The sequence below is a fragment of the Diadema antillarum genome, unplaced genomic scaffold, assembly GCF_040938485.1.
Source record: "Diadema antillarum isolate AM-2024a unplaced genomic scaffold, OU_Dant_1.0 seq00000526_RagTag, whole genome shotgun sequence".
Classification (NCBI taxonomy): Eukaryota; Metazoa; Echinodermata; class Echinoidea; order Diadematoida; family Diadematidae; genus Diadema; species Diadema antillarum.
In genome coordinates this window covers 1380631-1400446 of record NW_027271478.1, presented here as the reverse complement: position 1 = coordinate 1400446, position 19816 = coordinate 1380631, and the positions used below count along the sequence as shown (strand labels likewise).

Genomic DNA, 19816 nt, shown 5'->3' with positions numbered 1-19816 from the left:
CTAACCGCGGAATTGCCCTTGTGGTCTTGCTTTATTGATCAAGGTATAGGCCTAGCATCTATATTGTATGGACAACTTTGCACGTGCTACATTCTATTAGCATTTCTAAAAAACAATACGCTAGTATTTTACTCGTCAAATGCAGGTTTAAAATTCATGATGTGGTTTGGACTCTATACCTGCCAAAATGTTGAAAATCCTTTGTTAAATCCATAGAAATTTCTGGATCACTACCAGGGTCAAAATGTAATCATCTAGCTGTTCCTTGTGTCATTCTCTGCCTTTTCTGCAAGGTTCATCCAAATCTGTGCACAACTTTTTTAGTTATTTTGCACACTGACAAACAAACAAAGAAACCAACAGTAATGAAAACATAACCTCCTCCCTTGGCGGAGGTAACTAGAAAAGCAGACCTCAGCCAAGCAGCTCATTTCCACCCATACACGCATGCTGAAAATCGCCGATGGTTCCCAACATCTGAATAAAATATATCACTGATATCTAGAGAACTCTCGTTTGTGAAAACATCATCAGCTTCCAGCTGCACCGCTCTCTCCTAAATACAGCATGCACTGTAGCTGTAATAATATGTGTATAACATGCAAACCTCAAATACGCACAGCATGAACTCCCAAGTTCATTAATTATGACATTGAACCTGTCAGTGTCACAGGGTGTGTTCGAGCACTCTACAGTGAACCAAAGCGTACCGTACCGAACTGTGCCATATTTGAAGCGTACCTCACGAGTTATTTTTAGAAAAGGTCATGCATTTTTGTAGCAAGAATGTCATCCACCTGGCGCTTGAACTAAAATTACTTACAGCTGTCCCAAACAAAGAGAATGATGTTTTTGCATTGTGACGTATGTGCATGATACGCGCATGCTTTACAGCGAACTTTGGTACGTTTTTGGAGCACATTGGGAAGTGGTCCACTTTTGGCTCGGTACGGTACGGTACAGTACACTTTAGGAGCGTTCGCGCGCTCCTCTGGCGTGGGTACGGTACGGTAGAGTTCGCTTTAGGAGAGCGCTCGAACGCACCCACACTGTAGTGTAGGGTCTACTGCCAAAAGAACAAAAATCCCTCAAAATATTCATAAAAATTTCCAGATCACTACCAAAATTTAACCTTCTATTCCTTGTGTTATCATCAACTTTTACTACAAGTTTCAGTAAAATCCTTTCACAATTTTTTGAGTTATTCGGCTAATATCATAGACAAACAAACAAACCAATGCCAATGAAAACCATGAAAACAAACCTCCTCCCTTGGTGGGGAGGTATAAATCAATACTTACATAGCATGCAATTTACTAACTACACGCAGCGCTGGCGACAGCGCTGCACCTCTTTTCCTTCGCGGACGTTGTTATCGTTCACTGTTTCCTTCATGAATATCTTTATTAATCGTGGAAAACTAAAATATAAGGAATTATTGTAATCTATGACCATCATTCAATAACCGGTATGCGATTTTTTGTTTAATTACGTCTAAAACTTACCGAAATCTATGGCTGAAATCAGGTCTGTAAACGTCCTTACTGCTTCACTCCTCATCTGCGTGTTAAATGAATGGCATTCACTCTCGTATACTACAACGTAGGTAGTCGGGGCGGAAGTGATGAGATAGTCGGATGACCCCGACTAAAAAAGTTCAAATCATTGCCGGTGCAGCACGCGCGGATCTACTACAAGCTTTACGTAACACATGAAACGCACGGGCGCACGGGCGTACGTAAAAAGCAACCACTTCTGAATGCGCATGCGTGGTAGTTTGTTGCTTTTGTGAAGCTTGAAGGAAAAGTTGCCACCGCACGATCTACTCCGAAAAATTCAACAATAAGGTCTGGATACCAACAAAACGCCGAATTCAACTCAACCATCAGGAAAATACGCTGTAGGTAAGTGTTGCAAATTATATTACTCTTAAAATCATACAAAATAAAAGGTATTTTATGTGATTTTGCGGTCAATAGTGACGGTCGTTTACAACGTTGAAACACTAACACATGTCAGACCCTGTGCGCAGCACAGTGTCTGGTCAGGCTAGCAATTTACCACACAGTACACACTAAATTAGGCTGGACATTTCATAATACCTGCATCTGATTCTCTACGAAGTATTAGTAGTGGGGTGGCTTAGTGACAAATATACTGATAATCGTGACACGCCGGACAAAAGTGTCATTTTTTCCTCAGACATTTGTATATATATGAGGATCAAAATTAGGGGGTGCTCCAAGAAATCCGCAAACAGAAAAAAAGAGAAAATGCCCTTAATTTGTACATAACAATAATGTCTGAATTCAAAGACTATACACAGGGCATTCGCCAGGTTTCTGTACAATGCAATGCAATGTACATGGTTGCTAGTCTTAAAATTCAGACCCATAATACGACATATTATGTGCATGTTTACAGTAATACACCATTTTTACTGGTTTTCCTATGGTAACAGGTGGTTAGTCTGTGCTGCAGACCTGAGGGAGGTGTGTTGGAATAGTCCAGTTTTCTTAAGCACCTTTTCATTAAATAATTTGATATAATTTCTGGTAAAGGATTTTTTTTAGTACTGTCCTACCTCCTGTAGAGAAATAGCAAAGAGTGACATGTGACTCTGGCTCAGATACTTTAAATCTTGGGCAATGACTGAGCCAGGTGTAGGACTATGTCACAGCTCATTTTTTCTCCCAGAACTACTAGTTTACCAGTAGAAGAGCTGCATATTCCATTGAGAACTTGGGTATTGCCCTACATATTTCCTAACAAATTTAACCCGTTTCCTCCAAGATTGTGTGAATTCCACAGGTTTAGCGCAGGGATTACCTGGTTCCCGTAAGCAATTTTTATACTCCGCACTTCCCCTCTCTATATGTTTCTTATTTCTTATGGGGGTTATTCAAATGTTTAAAAAGGTTAAAAGTTTGTTTTCATAGCTGAAGTTGAATTTAGACAATTTGAATATTTCTAAAAATATATTGATATTTGTAATTTCACTCATAAAGACTTAAAGTGGTTTGAATATTTTTGGTCTGATAGCTATGTATAGACATATTATTAAAAAGTAAAAGCAATGTTTGATTGGTTCACATTATCCAAAGAGGGTGGGATGTAGTTGGCTGGTGAACAAAGTCTATGGGGAAGTTTAAAAAGTTGATAGAAATAAAACAAAATCAGCATAGAGCAGAATCTAAATCACAATATAATATGACAAAATTCCCGACCCCAAAGACGGTTGATTCTATGATGCTTTATGTCAAAATACAGTCCACCCAAAATACATGTGATTGATAGGAGGAAAAAGTATAGTACATTAAAAACAATATAGTTCAACTAACCCCATTAGTCCAGCAGCATAATGAAATGATTGTTAAGTTTTATCGTCTTGTCAGTTGAAGATGATGTTACATAATGACAATTATCAAAGTCAGCTAGATCTACTAGTATATCAAGAAACCAAAAAGAAGGGGTGAGGTGGGGTGGGGAGAGAAGAATGAAGTAAGTTATTAGTATCTGTAGTTTTGGTTTTCAGTATATTCATTTTAATTTCCTTAATTTCCGTTAGGTCATCATGGATTGGAGCATTTGTGTACTAGTAATCTGCCAGGAACAAACACAAGAAAAACTTAAAGGTCCTATATATACACTTTTGGGAGAGTGACTTGAAAAAAATGTTCAGGATATCACATTTTATGCATAATATGTGTAGGTCTGGGGGCATTTCATGAAGCATTTTATCCGACAAGTTGTCGGACCAATTTGCTCTCTGCCAATCAGATGCAAGGATTTCTGTAGTTTGTAACAGTTTGTCAGAAAAATATTTGACCAAACTGCTTCATGAAATGCCCCCCCTGTTGTATCACAAGACATCCTACCATATACAGTTTTTGCAATCAAAGCAAACATATAAAGAGATATCAGTATTTTTCTCATTAAAGCATAAATGCGGACGGTTTAGTCTGGAAACATGTTATCATAGAAATATTGTTCACATTTTGTGTTATTAACAATACTTAACATTGATTATACAGATTCATTTTTTTTTTACAGAGGTTCTTTCTATCCGTAACTCACACTTAAGAATAATTTTCAAGCACTAATTTGGGGTTTCTGCCTTTAATTATCCACACAAAGGAGGACTCAATGCATAAAAGGTGTATGCTTTATTTTTGGAAAATGTTGAGGAGATCAGGAAAATTATATATATTGATGTAGATTTTGGACCTGAAGGAGCAGTTGAAGCATTGTTAAGAAACAATGCCTTGTGGCATCGTTCTTATCATCAAAAATTAATAATGACAAACTCAAATGAAAATTGGAGGGGGGAAGAAAAGATGAACATAATGACATGAGACAGCTTGGTAAAGATTAAACGCTAAAATAGACAAAGCAGCCTCTTTTCTCAGTTTATACTTATCCAGAGTGTGTGCTTTCTTTCCAGTACCGGTATTGTTATTTAGATAGGTTAGGGGAATCTCTTTGAATTGTGTGATACATCATTTTAAAGCTTACAGTCTGCTCTTTCAGAATCTGTCCTTAAAGGACAAGTCCACCTTCATGCACACGTGGATTCAGTGAATACAACAATATTAGTAGGACACATCACAGAAAGCTTGGAAAAAATCGTACAATCCGTTCAAAAGTTATGATTTTTTAAGGTATCTGCACAGTCGCGGCTGGATGAAAAGACTACCACAGTGTATGATGTCACATGCGCACATTCTAAGGAAAATAAAATGAGAATTTCACAAAACCATACTTTTTGAATAAAGTTCACATAGTTTCTTTGACTTGCTACTGACGTATGTCAAGGGTAATATTATTCCCCCTGCCTTCTGAAAGAGAAGTCGAGTATCCTTTTGTAAGCGAAAATAATTTATGTTGAATTTTCTTTATTCATTCTTTATATCGTTGTACACATGTGACATTACAAGGTATAGTAGTCTTCTCATCCAGCCTCGACTGCATGAGGAGAAACTTAAAAAATTCATAACTTTAGAACGGATTGTCCAATTTTCCTTAAACTCTCACTGATGTGTTCTACTATTGTTGCTGCATTCACTCAACCCACATGCTATAAAGGTTACAAATCTTTGTCTGGCGACTTTTTTGTTGATCAATTATACCAACCCTGATGGAAATCTCTTCAAATTCATAAGTTCTGAAGTCTCCTTTAAGTTTAACCAAAATCTATATATGTAGTTGCCATGGCAACATACTACTTAACACTAATGAAAAGTATTTCAAACCTCTATACATCCCATCGATCAGTTGTACCTATTCAAATGGAATCTCTTCCAAACTGGAAAATAGCCTCCTGTAACTAACTAACAATTAAAAACCCTAGTTTTGGGTTGCCATGGCAACGCACAAATCAACAATTATATTTGACCCCTGGTTTATACTCTTGGTACCTTCTATACAACGTTCATATCAAACTTTGTGAAAATTGAATCTTCCTACCTGGAGAAATAAACAAAAACATGATTTTTAGAAAAAAGTTCATTGACCTTTGACCTTTGACCTTTGGAAAATTCACTCCAAATTCAATCAAAATATTTTACTTGTTCTCAATATTCTTCCTGCCAAGTTTTATCCAGATTGGATATTCCTGACCTGAGAAATAGCCAAAAAACCTATTTCACAAATAAAGGTCATTGACCTTTGACCTCTGACCTCCTTCCCAGCATCAATTTTCTTGGAGCACCCTATTTTTTGAGAAGGTACATCATGAAGTACCTTTGGTGAAAAAATCATGCTTTTGTCCGCCGTGTCACGATAATTTCACTAAGCCACCCCACTATAGTATCTTATTTGTCTGTTATCTTCTAACGTTTTCAGGCTACTGCTGGGTCGGTCGATCCGGCTTTCCTCCACCTCTCGATCTCTGGCCTGGCTGCTCTGTCTCAGTGTCTGGACTCTGGTTCATGAATCATGGTTTGCTTTTGATTGTTGTCACTACACTACAGTCCACAATCGACTCGGTTAAATCTTTAGATCATCTTACCTTTGTCCAGCATATACGCTCTTCCACTTGATTCAAACATAGAACTGAGATTAGGGGTCAATTTGCAGCTCAGCCGAATGTACCCTGTCCCTTACTATGGCCTAGCGTTTGAACTCCCCGCCTATCCTCCGGCGCGATCATCGGGTATGAATGCACAGCTACAGCTCCACGGCAGCACTGACTGCACGCAATTTGTGCGTAAAACCGCCGTTGAGTTGGCCCCAGAGTAAAATCTCGCGAGATAATCTCGTTTACGTCCACATATCGTGAGCGAGAACAAGCGAGCGAGATTGTAATTTTCCTCGACGTTTCCACGGTGACATCAGTAAACCATCAACTTTCAAGCAAAAATGTCAGAGAAAGAACCATAGCTATCAGGAAGCCATGACATCTAAAGGACTGGCAAACATGACGGTGAGATTTATATCCTTATTCTGTTTTTTTTTCGATGAGAGTGAATTAATATTTGCGCATAAGATGCAAAGTTGTTGCGCGGTTCCGAGTGATGAACGCTTAGTCCCGTACATGTTGATCCATGTGAGAGTTTTGTTGTAATTCGATCTCGTCTCGCGATCAAAGAACAGTCAGGCCTCAGCTCAGTATTAAAAAGTGAGGTCTCAGTCAGGATTTATTCGGAATCTCATCCGGGCATTGCTGTACAGCATCGTCATCCAGAGATGTGCTGCTAGTGTGCGACATGGCTATAGACTAGAACTACGGGAATACGAACTACCAATTTGTTAAATCTTGAGAGAAAAATGCTGTTTTCCATTTTGGAAAGAGTTCCTTTTGTCCCCCCCCCCCCCCCCCCACTAAATAACTTTTTTTTTAAAAAAAAACAAATAATGAACTAAATAAAGGTTATGCCATTTATGGGAAGACTTTATTTGAGACATAACCCTAGCATAACCTTTATTTAGTTTATTATTAATAAAAAAAAAGTAATTTATTTATTTTGTGCAAATTTAGTGGGGGGACATACGGATAAAAATTTCCATTTCGGAAAGAGTTCCTTTGATGACTTAGTCATAAGGAACTCTTTCCGAAATGGAAATTTTTTATTTGCGTGGATGGGTACAGGTAGACCTACCGCTACTTAGGCGCTAACGTTAGTAGTTACTAGTACAGAAGTAGGTTCTTCCATTTGCATGATTTGGCACTTTATAAACATTAATTATATTATGCTATGTCCAGTATGTGATTATGGGTTATGCCTAACTTGTAAGTTGTTAGCATTGACATGGTTTGAACAAACAGGGAACTGCACCAGCAGCCCAAACGCGTCGTGTTTGGTTTTGGGCCTCGGGCAGGGCAGGGCAACCCTATCCCACCTGAAACTATCTTTGTCTTAATAATATCATCGATGATCATGGGGGACCAGAGACCAAAATACAGGGTTTTGTAGCTAATCTATGAAGTGTTATTTTGGGAGGAATTGGTAGTAAAAATAAGATATAATCCGCCAGTGCCATGATGTCCAATGAATGATTTTGTCTGAGACTTTAGTCCTCGTTGTGCACTTCAGAATTCAGTGCCCAATTCATTGCACTGCATTATATAAATGTGTTCTTAATACTAGAATAGACTCTCTAGCTCATGTGCTGTTTGTAAGCTGTATAACAATACTATCAGTGGTGAATACTGTCTGTAAAGGAGGCTATAGATTGGAGACTATCTATGCAAACCACCCAACTTACATGTATTACAACTACCATGTGTATTCTATATTTCTAGTGACAAAAGTGACATATTTTCAGACAAAAAGCCACTTTGAAATATGTTTTCTGCAAAAATTTATTTGTAAATTGTGTTATCTTTTGCAGAAGAAACCCAAGAACACCGCACCTGTACTGCTGAGGAGACCCATTGCTCAGCCTCCTCCAGCCAAACCAGAGCCATCGGCATGCAAGACCACTTCATACCAGCTCTATCAGAGTCAGAGTGTACCATCCCTCTTAGAACTCAGTCAAGAGTTCAGCGAGCATCACCAGTTCCTGGCCCCCTCTCTGCCCAGTGATGCTCAGTCTGTGACCTCGGACATCAACGAAGATGTCTACGCACCTCAGAACACCCCTCGAACAAAGGATATGGCACTGCAGTCGGCAAGCAGTCAGTCATTTTCCTCACCAGAAGCGCCTCCCGACTGGAAGTTTATCATTGAATCCAGATATAACATGAACAACAGGGCCAACAAAGCAGCGGGCAAGGCGTTGGAATCGGACTCCCTGGTGAAACCATACAAACCCAGGGGACCCGATCCGTTTCCCTTGCGACAGCCTAAACAACCTCCCGAAGTCAAACACGAAATTCTGTATGCCAACGTTGATGATGCGAGGTACTATGAGATCCCTGCCTTCTCTCTGAACGATTTCTGCTACGATTTGTCGCGAGTGTATGAAATGCCAAGAGAGCAAGTGAAGCATATTGTCTTCTCCAAACAGAACTTTAAAAAGATGACGACATTGTTTGCTAGTTTCACAAACACCCCGAGACAGGAAAAAGTGAACATGCTTGAATTGAAAGGTGAGTACTCATAAGATGCATTTAACTTCTACCAAAGGTAATGGTCTGTAATGCAGTGGATATGTGGCATTTTATGCTTTGTTCTTATCTTTAGCACCAGTCTGTTGTGTAATGAGAGCAAAGTGGACCCAATTTGGTATAGTGTGTAAGAATTCTTCTTTCTTGTTTAGTTAATCCTGAGCTGTCTCCACCATAATCTTCCAGTTTTTCAAAATAAAAATACAAGAAAATATTGTTACAATTGTATTACTGCTTTATACTGAATTCCATACTGTATTGATTGATTAAACAGACATCAAGCTTGAATTTATTCACTACATTTCTGAATGAGTCACCCACCCCATGTCTAAAAAACATGTTGCGCTTGAAGACCTTGTATCCTCCTGACTTTGAATCCCCCCCCCCCCCCACCAGGTGAAGACATTCCTACCGTTAATCCCCGTGTGCCCCAGCACCAGCTCCTGATTGAGATGGCGTGTGAGATTGAGCAGCAGATGCGGCAGTTGGTGCTGGAGGATGTGCAGAGCCAGATGCACAGTGACCAGACGGGGAAGGCACTTCAGTCGGCAGGCTCGATGAGCGTCAACGGAAAGTCGCTTCCACCGCTGAGACGGTACGCACAAGCCTCTCTTCCTCTTTTGTGTTTTTGTGTTACATGTTCTTTTGTTTGGGTGGAAATTCTTGACAGATGTGATACTAGGCTTGTTACATCTCACAAAAAGCTAGTGAAATTTTATGGAATGGACTGATGGTTGAAAGACAACAATGACAGAATCTGGTGAAACTTTCATGACAGCAATTAAGATTCAGGCATACATGCAATGCATTTTAGTTCCAGTAATCTACAACAAAAGCCAGGCTGACACTTGCACATCTTTTGGCCACGATTTTGTCGTGGCAAGTCGTGACCAAAATCTTGCACATTTCAAAATTCTCGTCCCGACATGGCACGCAGGTCACGACGGGTCTACGCACACTTCACGCCAGTTTATAACTAGTTTGCGCACTGGCACGACTCGAGTCGTGCCAATGCGTGCCACAGAATCGTGCGAGTGTCAGCCTGGCTTTACAAACAGCAGAACTCTTGCTACAAGTTCAGTACAATCTTCATACTAAAAAAACAAAACAACAACAACAAAGCAAAACAAAACAAAACTTTTGGAGGACTAGAAAACATACACGTATGAAAATTCTTGCAACAATCAAATTCCACTGGACTGAAATGGTAATTTGTTTACTGGCTTATTTTCTGACTGACCTTTTTTTCTTATTTTACAAATTTTATGAACAAAACTAAAGTATTGTTTTTAAGCAATGACCACCATTAATTATACTAGGTATATGAAAGCCTTTGGCCTTTTGTAAAATGGTCATCATTGTAAGCATAACATTATCAGTCAATCGCCTTCTGTTTATGTAATGTAAATGTTCTAAAACTGGAATCTTAAAAAATAAATAAATAAATAGATAAATGCTTGGAGAAAGGGTTGATGGTGTAAGTTTATCTTTTTTTTAAAAATTATTTCTCACAGAGACAAGGAATCCCTGTTCAGTGCACCAGTCTCAAAGTACTTCCAGGGTTCAAGAAGGTCAGGAGAGCCATTTGGTAAGTCAGTAGCCCTGTGCTTCATTTACTTATGCATCTATAGTGCGATTGTTTTTTTTTTATTTGTTTATATTGTTATTTATTTGTTTTTATTTGTTTGTTTGTGCATTTGTTTGATTTGTCATCATCTTAATGTATCTGCCTTTACAAGTGTCGAAGGTATTGCTGTAAAAGGATTTGATTTGTCTAATGAATGCTGTCTATGGGAGTAGCATCTCTTTTCAAACTGGCTTGGGTGAGTCTCAAGTAGGTAGTACCAAAATATTGTATCTGAGAAGCCTAGAGGTATCAAAATATATCCATATATTGGCAGAATACATGAAAAATGTGACAAATTGGACCAATTATCTAAATCAGGGCGACTAAAAGCTCAGGGTTTCAGTGAACATTTTTGCAAAAACCCAGCATACTCCCATGTTTTCTCCCATGATGCAATTTGCCATCTTCACATCAAATTGTGTGTGGGAAATGTTAGGGCTTGCTTCATATCCTGGATATGACAAGCTGTACTTCCAAAATTGTTAAATTTATGTTATATCTTGTCTGTCCTGTTCTCTTTCCAGACTCTCCCAACCCTGAGTCTCAGATCAACCCAGCTGAACTGGCAATTCTGGAGTGCCTTGTTAATGGAGGTGTGGCCCTCAGTCTGAAGGTAAGACTATTGCCTGGGAGCTTGAAATTCAGTTACCTACATTTTTGTGATGAGATTAAAAAAAAGAAAGAAAGAAAAGAATAGAAGCAATACGTGTAGCAAGAAGTAAGATCCTGACAGTAAAGAGTCAGTTTTCTCACTTGTTGCATTAACTTCAAGGTTTAATCATGGAGAAAAATGGACAGGAGTCTATGTTTTGAAGACTTCCTTCATCGTTCCCTCTATGAGGGACTGATGTGGAGTGTCATTTTGACTTGTTACATCTGCTCGAATTCTTCTTTGGTAGTAATTTGGCAGACACACAGATGCGGCACTTGTTATAAGGCTAGCCGGAATAAGAACAGAATATAGACCATAGTAATTCACTTTTATCTTCATTCTCTGTTTTTCTGCTTTGTTAGTTGATTACCCCTGTCTTCTGTAAGTGGCTTGTTTTTGTTTAACTTTGATTATAATGTGCACATGTTTGTGATTACCAAAGGATTGCCTTTTGACATTATTTTCGTCTTGTTTTATTTTGCAGGCTCATTTTGTCTCAGCACTGCCTCAGATGAATCCAGTTTTGAAGACACTGACGTATCTCAACCTGTCCTTCAATGATTTCAAGGTGAGATGTTGTAGTCATTTGGGCAAGTTTGTCATATCATAGCATTGCCTCAATTTTTTTTAATCATATCCCTAAACTTTTATTCCAGTTTTATCTCAGCTGTGTTAGTTTTGGCTCTGGAGCACATTCTCTTGTATGAAATATTATACTGAGAATAGTATTGAAGCTTTTGCTGCTCTCAAAATGAGATTCTACAACCTTTTATTGCTAATAATTTGTTTCCTTGTTATGCTTTGAATGAAAAAAAAAAAAGGTTTGTGTATTTGATTCTGAGTTAGCCAGTCATATTTAAAACAGCATTAGTCAGAAGATGTTTGCTAGGGCAGTTACTATTGCAGTCTTTTGTGGGAATCTTTTCTCAATTCCATCTAGGATTCTTTAGACTACAAGCCCTGACCTTAGTTTTGCAAAGCAATTTCTCTGCATGATATACAAGAAGACATCATCCGATATTCCTGTTATGGTAAAGTTATTTCTTTTACCATGGGTAGAATGAATAGGGAGGTAAGCTATTTGATGTTATCCCTCAAATTGCAGATCATTCCATCCATAGTCTTTGAGATTGAGAACCTGCTGGTGCTGAAGCTGAGGAACAACCCAATCCGTGAGGTGCCCTACGAGGTCGGCAACCTGACTCGCCTCCGCACCCTGGTCCTCTCCTTCTGTATCCTCTCCGACCTGCCTCCAAGGTGAGGACCGCATCCCAGGCGGGAGGGGATGGGGGAAGTCACATCCCTCATCAAACCCCCCCCCCCCCCAAAAAAAAAAAAAAAAAAAAAACCAACAACAACAACAACAACAACAACAACAACAAACAAACAAACAAACAACAACCAACCAACCAAACAATGAATAAAAATAAAAATACTCCATTCCCATCTTGGCTAAGAGTAGCTCATGTAACCTTGATCCTCCCTCATGAAAAAAAAATTACATTAATGGCTTGGCTAGGAAAAGCTCACATAATCAACCCCCAGCCCCCTAAATAAAAAAAGAACTAAAAGTTTTTTTTTAAAGAACTTTGGGGGTAGGACATAACTGGCCATGGTGTGTTATCAGTCTATTGTCTAATGTCTGAGACAGGTGATAACATTGATAACACCAAGTGGTTCCATAAAAGCATGTGCATATTATCTTCTTGTGTTGAGAGTGAATGTTATCCCAACAGGTTAATCAAAAACAGTTGAGTTCTTTTACCATGGCAGCATTAGCTGAAAATCAGATTCTTCTGGAATGCTGATATTTAGGGTATCTGGTTGGAAACTTAAAGGGGAAGTCCGGACGATTATCAGCCGTTTCCCGTGTAAAGAACAATATTTCATGAACCTATTACCCTTTTCCCGACGAGAAAAGACCATCAGATACATTTACTATGATTTTTTTGAAAAATAAGGTAATTCTTCATGTTCGAATCCGTCGCGAGCAGCCCTTCGTACTATCTGTCCCAGTATGCATTGCGCGTGACGTCACAGCTAGACTCACTTTCCTCAGCGGAGCACCGCGAGCGCTGCCCAGCTACGCATCGATCTCCCATTGCACTGCTGACTGCGGCGCGGTATCGGCATGCCTGCTGAGGTCTGCCTTGTTGGCGCTACCGCAAAAGTCCGTACACTGTTTCAGGAGTGCTGTTGCCAAATGCTGTATTCCTTTATTCAAATTATCTTCGGTATATACATTGTATCTATATAAAATTCGTCAAAGATTAATGTAAAATAGTTGCAATGTTATTACATTTTCATTTTATTGAAATATCATATGTATTGTAATACTGCCGTACTTATTAGTGTCCACCCCATCATTTACAATTCATTGGCTATTGTTGTCATCAGAGTGATCAGGCATACATTTACATCTGCTGCTTCCAAATGCTATCACAATCCGCGATCGTTTTTTTTCAACTTCTGAGTGTAAACAGTCTGAAATCAGTCTGTCAATTTCAGAATTATTGCCTCTCTTGTTGTCCGAGACTGTTGAGTATGTCTGACGGTGGTAAATTACGACAGTATAACTTGAACCGCGGAAGAAACGCCAGCGCCAGCTTCATAGTACCGCCGCCGGTAACTGCAACCAGCAGCCCCATAAACATAGAGTAATGGGACTGCGTACTGTAGTATTCAGGATCATGATCGGGTAGCATCGCGGATAAATATCAACTTAAAATCGAAATATTTCTTCAATTTGAAGACTTAACAGTAAAGTTAAAGTATTGACAACAGGCTTTGGGCAACGTTTGGTTCTGCCAATAGTCCTTTTCTGTTCAAATTGATGACTTAATGTGACTCGGTCGAGAGGAACCTTGGAGAGCTACACTGAATTATTGACGGCCAGCACAGGCGCACACACAAAGAGACATCTCTGTGCGCACACATCTCCGGTTATGCGCTGGCCGTCAATTCAGTGTAGCTCTCCCAGGTTCCTCTCGACCGAGTCACATTAAGTCATTAATTCGAACAGAAAGGGACTATTGGCAGAACCAAGCGTTGCCCGAAGCCTGTTGTCAATACTTCAACTTCACTGGTAAGTCTTCAAATTGAAGACATTTTTTTTAATTTTAAGTTGATATTTATCCGCGATACTACCTTATCATGATCCTGAATGCTACAGTGCGCAGCCCCATTATGCTATGCGTATGGGGCTGCTGGTTGCAGTTACGCCGCCGATGGGGAGTATGACGAGGCTGCATCGAGTATAGTTGTAAGTTTTGACGACAAACTTGTCAATTAGAATATTGGAAAGCCATCTTGCACACCTTTCCCGCTCATTTTCTGGGTTCGGAATGGCAAAAAAAAACCTCTTCTTCTGGCCATCACCCGGTTTATTAGAACACCCAAACGCTCACACATCGGCATTTTCGAAGTGAAGCAATAGATCATGCCGCGTGCATCCGCTGCGTGACCAGAACCACGCGGAACGCTACCGCTTGCTCGGCCCGTGTCTCCGTTGCTCAAGCAGGGCTCCCCGAGCCAGCTGACGCTCCAAACAAAAAGCAATGTGATGCTAATACGTCACGCCGTCACGTGATCTTTCTCGCCGGCGTACAGAAATTGAACAGTTACGATTCAAAATTAGTGATGCTAAAAAATCGATTGTGATGAATTGGGAGGGTATTTTTCAATGAAAATTAGTCATTATGGTCCTTGATTTATGTAGATTACGGTGAAATTTATTCAAAATCGTCCGGACTTCTCCTTTAACTGTAATATGGCTCAATTTAGTTTTTTATGTGCCAGAGAGTAGCTTCTTGACTAAAAAGCTACCAAGGGAGTGGAGTAAACATATTATTGGGCTGGTGCTGATTTGATTCAAACGCTAGTAATATTTTGTTAAGCATTGTAAATGTAGCAGATGTAATTCTTGCTTTCTCCAGGATGTTAGAGAAAAGTAGCGCCAGCAATCTTTGCATATAATTTACATGGCATTTTGTCACAACACTTTAACTTTTCATATCACTTTCAGTTTATGATATCTGATGTAAGTCAGTTATCTATTGTATCACTTTATTTTGCTTGTTTTATCTTGTTTTGCAGTTTGTTCACATTACCCATCAAGTTCCTGGATCTGTCCTACAATAAGCTGACATTCTTGCCAAATGAAATCAGTCATCTCAAGTAAGAAAAACATCTCAGTGATTTCCATTTGTGGTAGATGATGGTAAAGTGACCAGTATACATTTTTGTCACCAAAAGCCAGTTGAGTGGGTTGCCAAGCATTTTGGTCTAATAGGAAAGGGCACAAGGGAATCATCAGCACTTCTTATGTGCATATATATAGCTTAATTTTAGATTGTTTTGTTTTGTTTTTTGTTTTGTTTTTCTCTTTTTGTCACTAGACTGTATAATCCCTTTCTGCTCAATCTGCTCTGGACCTTCCATTCTTCACTGAATCACTCCTACCATTTTTTATCCGTTCGTTTACTGAGCAAACGCAAAATATGCATGCATTTACTCTCAACAATAGGTCCTATATGTGAAATTGATGTTCATCAAGAGATTGGATACAAGTAGCAGTATGGCATAGTTTTGCTTTTTTTTTTTTTTTGGCATCTGCAAAGACAAAGTCCAGACCTTTACCTAACATCGAAGCAAAGATGTTGATGTTCATATCATTTTTAGAATGACTCTGTTTAAAGAAAAGAAGAAACACCTATAATATTTTGGACCACACTACCATAATTTAATAAAGATAAGGATTCAGACAGTTTGTCATTATTTGTTTACTCTATCTCAGTCCATATGCTTCTGAAGTGAGTGCAAGTTACATCTACTTGTACCTTGTGATATGCAAAATTTGTGAGTTACTGGCTGCTTTCTTCCAGAACATGTTCCTCTCACAAGTACTTGCCATATAACCTGTCACCATTGGTGAATAATCTTTCTTGTGATGTCATAACCAGCTGTTAATTGATTGGTTAATTTCAGGCGACTGCGTGAGCTGAACCTGGAGGGGAACCAGATCGCTGCCCTTCCCAGCGGGATGCTCAAACTCCGGGAACTCAAGTACCTGAGGGTCATCAACAACTTCATGCATCCGCTCTTCTGGAAGGAGAACAGCAAGAACAATCCACAAGTATGAACCAGATCACTAGGTCATCAGGTCTCCTGTAGTAATGTAATACCTCTTTATGTCGCATACCCTTTTCTGTTTCATTACATACCAGTAATTTTATTTTGTATCACACTTTGCCTTTATTGTGTCCTGCTGCAGTTCTAATTTTTTGGAAAAGTGTATGGATCTGTCACGAGTATGTTGTGTGTGAGCGATTCTCCCTTTGATGTAAGCTTCCCAAAACTTGCACAGTGTATTGCGGTACAGCCTCGCTTTTAGTCCATGGCAAGCCACATGTAGAACTTCATCAAACAAGTTGTATAGGTATAGACGTACGGACAAACAAATAGATATATAAAGGAAAAAAAAAGATTTATAAAGAGGCATATAAAAAGAGTGGGGGAAAAAAATGACAGAGAGGGGAGAGAGTTAATTGGAGTTATGGATAGAGAAAGATTGATTGATAGATAGACAGGTACATTGATGGAAATAGGAAAGAGATAATGAAGGAAAATGAGAGAGAGAGATTCCAAATGAATCTTGTCTTGATTATAGCATCTACTGCTTTACAATCCTTTGCAGAGATTGTCGGACATGGCAGCATTGGTATGCAAACAGGAAGGTCTGGATGCTCTCGATGGACTTCAGGAATCCATAAGGGTTTACCTCAACAGGTGCGTTATGATTTGCTCCAGGCTGTGAGTTTGTTCTACACGATTCACTTGAAATTGCCTTCTCCTATCACCCTAAACCCTTCTGAAACTTTGCATCGACCATACTTCTCAATCAGTTGGTTCTCTTGTAATTGATGTAGCATTGATGCTCATAATGTGACATTGAAAAGTTCATTGTATGACCTATGCTCTAAAGTTGAAGTTTGGTTTTTCGGAATAAACATCGTGACTATTTTAGTGCTCTGCTTTCTCTCATATTTCAGGAAGTTCTATATCAAACATCCTGTATGCAAGTGAAATTTGGACAGAATAATCATTCTAGAATTAAAGTTTGAAAATAAATGTTGTAGGTATCAGTTTTTAAAGTTTTCACGATCTTGTACTGTCCCATTTATCTCCTGGTACTTCTTGCATACGTATGTAGGCTTTACAAAGTCTTTGTAGTGTTAAAATGAGTTTGTTAACTATGATGAATACATGAAGATTGGGGTATACAACTATTCAGAGCAAATATTAGCCAGTCTCCTTTCAAATTGAATTTTTCTTGCCCAAAACTTCCATATGCAGACATTCTACTAGAAATGGATGTGTGTTTACAGAAAAAAGAAGATATTGCCAGATTACAATATAAATTCATGTATTGTCATTGACCACCAGCTACACAACCTGTGACTGCTGCGGTGGACCTCTCTATGGCCCAGGCCTGCGGCTCATTCGGCCCTGTCGAAAGATCTATGGTGTGCGCCAGGTGCCCTTTTTCTTCATAGCTTGCTCACCGTCGTGTCGAGACTACTTCTTGGAGAACACGCGGTCGCTGACCGACCTCATCTACGAGGATGACGAGTTTGATTCAGATGAACTTGAGGACTGATGAGCTTGATGTGGATAAACTCAATGATGCTAGTGAATGGAGTGGCAGAATTGTGTAGTGTGTTAAATGTGGTACCCTGGGGTGTGAATACCTTGCCTTGCTTGAAGGCTTGTGGTTATTTAATTCCACTTGCTCATTTCCAGTCTTCAGTGAATGCAGTGGTGAAAGGCTGTGATTCTCAGTTTGGTTTGGCGGATGAGCAGGGGGAGTAGACTGTAGGAGTGATTTATACAGCAGAAAGAGAGAAGGCAAAGATGAGATTCCAATGAGCCACCAGCTTGTGATTCTTAGGCTGCAGATTCATTTTCTGCATATTAATAACAGGCAATTGTAAAGTGTATTTGTGGTGCATTGTAGCAATTAAACAGAGATGCCATCATTGCAATGGCAGAAGCAAAGAACCTGGTAAACCGAATACTCCTGAATGAGAGGTTTAAGTTATGTCTGTGTCTGTGACTAAAACTTTGGTGTGGCAGTTGTGGTCATGCTCATCCTTTGCACAAATTGTGGTGAAAGAATCTTCCCTACAATGTTGACTACTTATTTGTGTGAGGCATTCAGTGAAAGTATCTATAGACTAATTTGTTGCTAGGTCAATCACCGATCAGTTGTTCCTCTACAAAAGTTGTGGACATCTTCAGAAGGCTTTCTCAGATATAAACAGTCTTATCACACCACAGGCATTTGATACCAGAGCAGCATGTTTAAAACTTAATTGACAATACAAAGTACTGTAAAACATGACATACTTGCGGCATGAATTTTTTGCGAATTGGAGCCAACTGCCTTTTTTGCGGCATGAAATTTTCGCGAACTGCCACTGGCATTCAGTGCATATAGTGTAGACAAGAACTTTCTCGTGCATTTTAATTTCATGAATCTTGGCACTTGCGAAATTCGCGAAATTCAAATGCAGCGAACATACCTCGTTTTACAGTATGTACCAACAAGTTTTGCAGTGTAAAAGGACCGTCTTTAACCTTTGCTGATGTTTAAGCCAATATGCTGTTCTGGTTGCCGTCAGTAAAAAAAAAAAAAAAATGGTATCGCACATTGTGCATCGCACGCATGTTTGCATTACAGGGAAACCCTGCTACAAGGAACTTGCTTGCAATGGGGTACAGATTTTACGTGGTAAAGTCAGCAGTCCACATTTCAGTTCTCTTGTAGTACCGACTGTGAGATAAAATCAGCAGTCGCAGCGACCTTTTTATAACAGGGTACGATCCCTGTAGTTGCCCTTTTGAGATACAAGTGGTACACAGTTTGTTACTCTATATGCCAAATATTTTGCTAAGTATGTTTTTATTCTTGCAAATTTCTTGAGTTGGGTGCTGTTTATGAATTAAAAAACAGGAGAAATTATTAACTCTGATCCCAATATGAATAGTAACGTGCATGCATACATTTATGTGATCAGTAATGTACTCCATAATCGCGAATGTAATCACTCGCCAAATTGTCGTGAAGTCCCGCTTCACAAAAATTTAGACTCGCTAGGATATATGGGGTATACAGCATTTAACATTCCCAACCCCAAAAGTGGTTGTGTCCTTTATCAAAACTGATGAAAAGCAACCTTTGTTTATGGCGCAACAGTGCTACTAGAAATCCCTGTAGCAAGTGCTACAGGAATGTACCCTGTCATTTCTATCCATGTCTGTTGTCACATTAGAGAACAATGCAACCAGAATTAGTGTATAAAGTGCCACTGGAATATAACCTACTTTTAAAATCATTGTCTGTTGCCATACAAAAACAGTGCTTCTAGAATCACCATATCTAGTGACACAGGAATACAAGGTTTTATTTTCATTATTTTATGTTGCCATAGGCAGATTTTTTGCAGGAGGGAAAGATACCATAAAACAACAAAATTCTCAGCCTTGGACCAGATAGTGCTTGACACTGACTTAATTATTTGTGACATGTTGGTGCTTGTAGCAGTTTAGTCAGTTTGGGCCTCTTATTCTTGCATGGGTTTCTGTAGTTTGCATTTGCACCAAATGAGTTTTTGTTAACAACAATAATATGGCACCATAAAACGGGGAAAATGATATGGCTTCAAATTTACGATATATTTGATATAATGAAGAGCCTCCAACCATGTATTTGGCCCACCTAAATCAATCTTATGTCAGTGTGAATGGTCAAGATTTCACAATGCTATTTCAGGGGGGTGTTTCATCAAGTTAGTCAGCGCTGACAAGTTGTCAGTCTCTGACAATAACCATAGTAACAGTCAGTGACCAGAGCATCTCAGCCAATCAAAACCAAGGATTTTGCTGAAATTATCAGAGACTGACAACTTGTCAGCGCTGACTAAAT

At 39.3% G+C, this 19816-nt stretch overlaps 1 protein-coding gene across 1 annotated transcript; it reads left to right on the top strand.

The window, feature by feature from the left end:
• Positions 1-6418: 6418 nt before the first annotated feature.
• LOC139734466 (uncharacterized) lies at positions 6419-17555 on the top strand. Its single transcript, XM_071645250.1, has 11 exons — positions 6419-6424; positions 7834-8533; positions 8948-9146; positions 10066-10139; positions 10703-10791; positions 11315-11398; positions 11936-12087; positions 14926-15006; positions 15817-15964; positions 16526-16617; positions 17275-17555. Exons 1-11 carry the CDS (start codon positions 6419-6421, stop codon positions 17486-17488), a joined length of 1839 nt encoding a protein of 612 aa, XP_071501351.1. The 3' UTR covers positions 17489-17555.
• Positions 17556-19816: the final 2261 nt, after the last annotated feature.

Bases quoted from the DNA above. Each gene is read 5' to 3' on its own strand.
- LOC139734466 (XM_071645250.1), top strand. The intron at 9,147-10,065 runs GTACGCACAAGC...TATTTCTCACAG, and splicing joins TCGCTTCCACCGCTGAGACG to AGACAAGGAATCCCTGTTCA. The intron at 15,007-15,816 runs GTAAGAAAAACA...GGTTAATTTCAG, and splicing joins AATGAAATCAGTCATCTCAA to GCGACTGCGTGAGCTGAACC.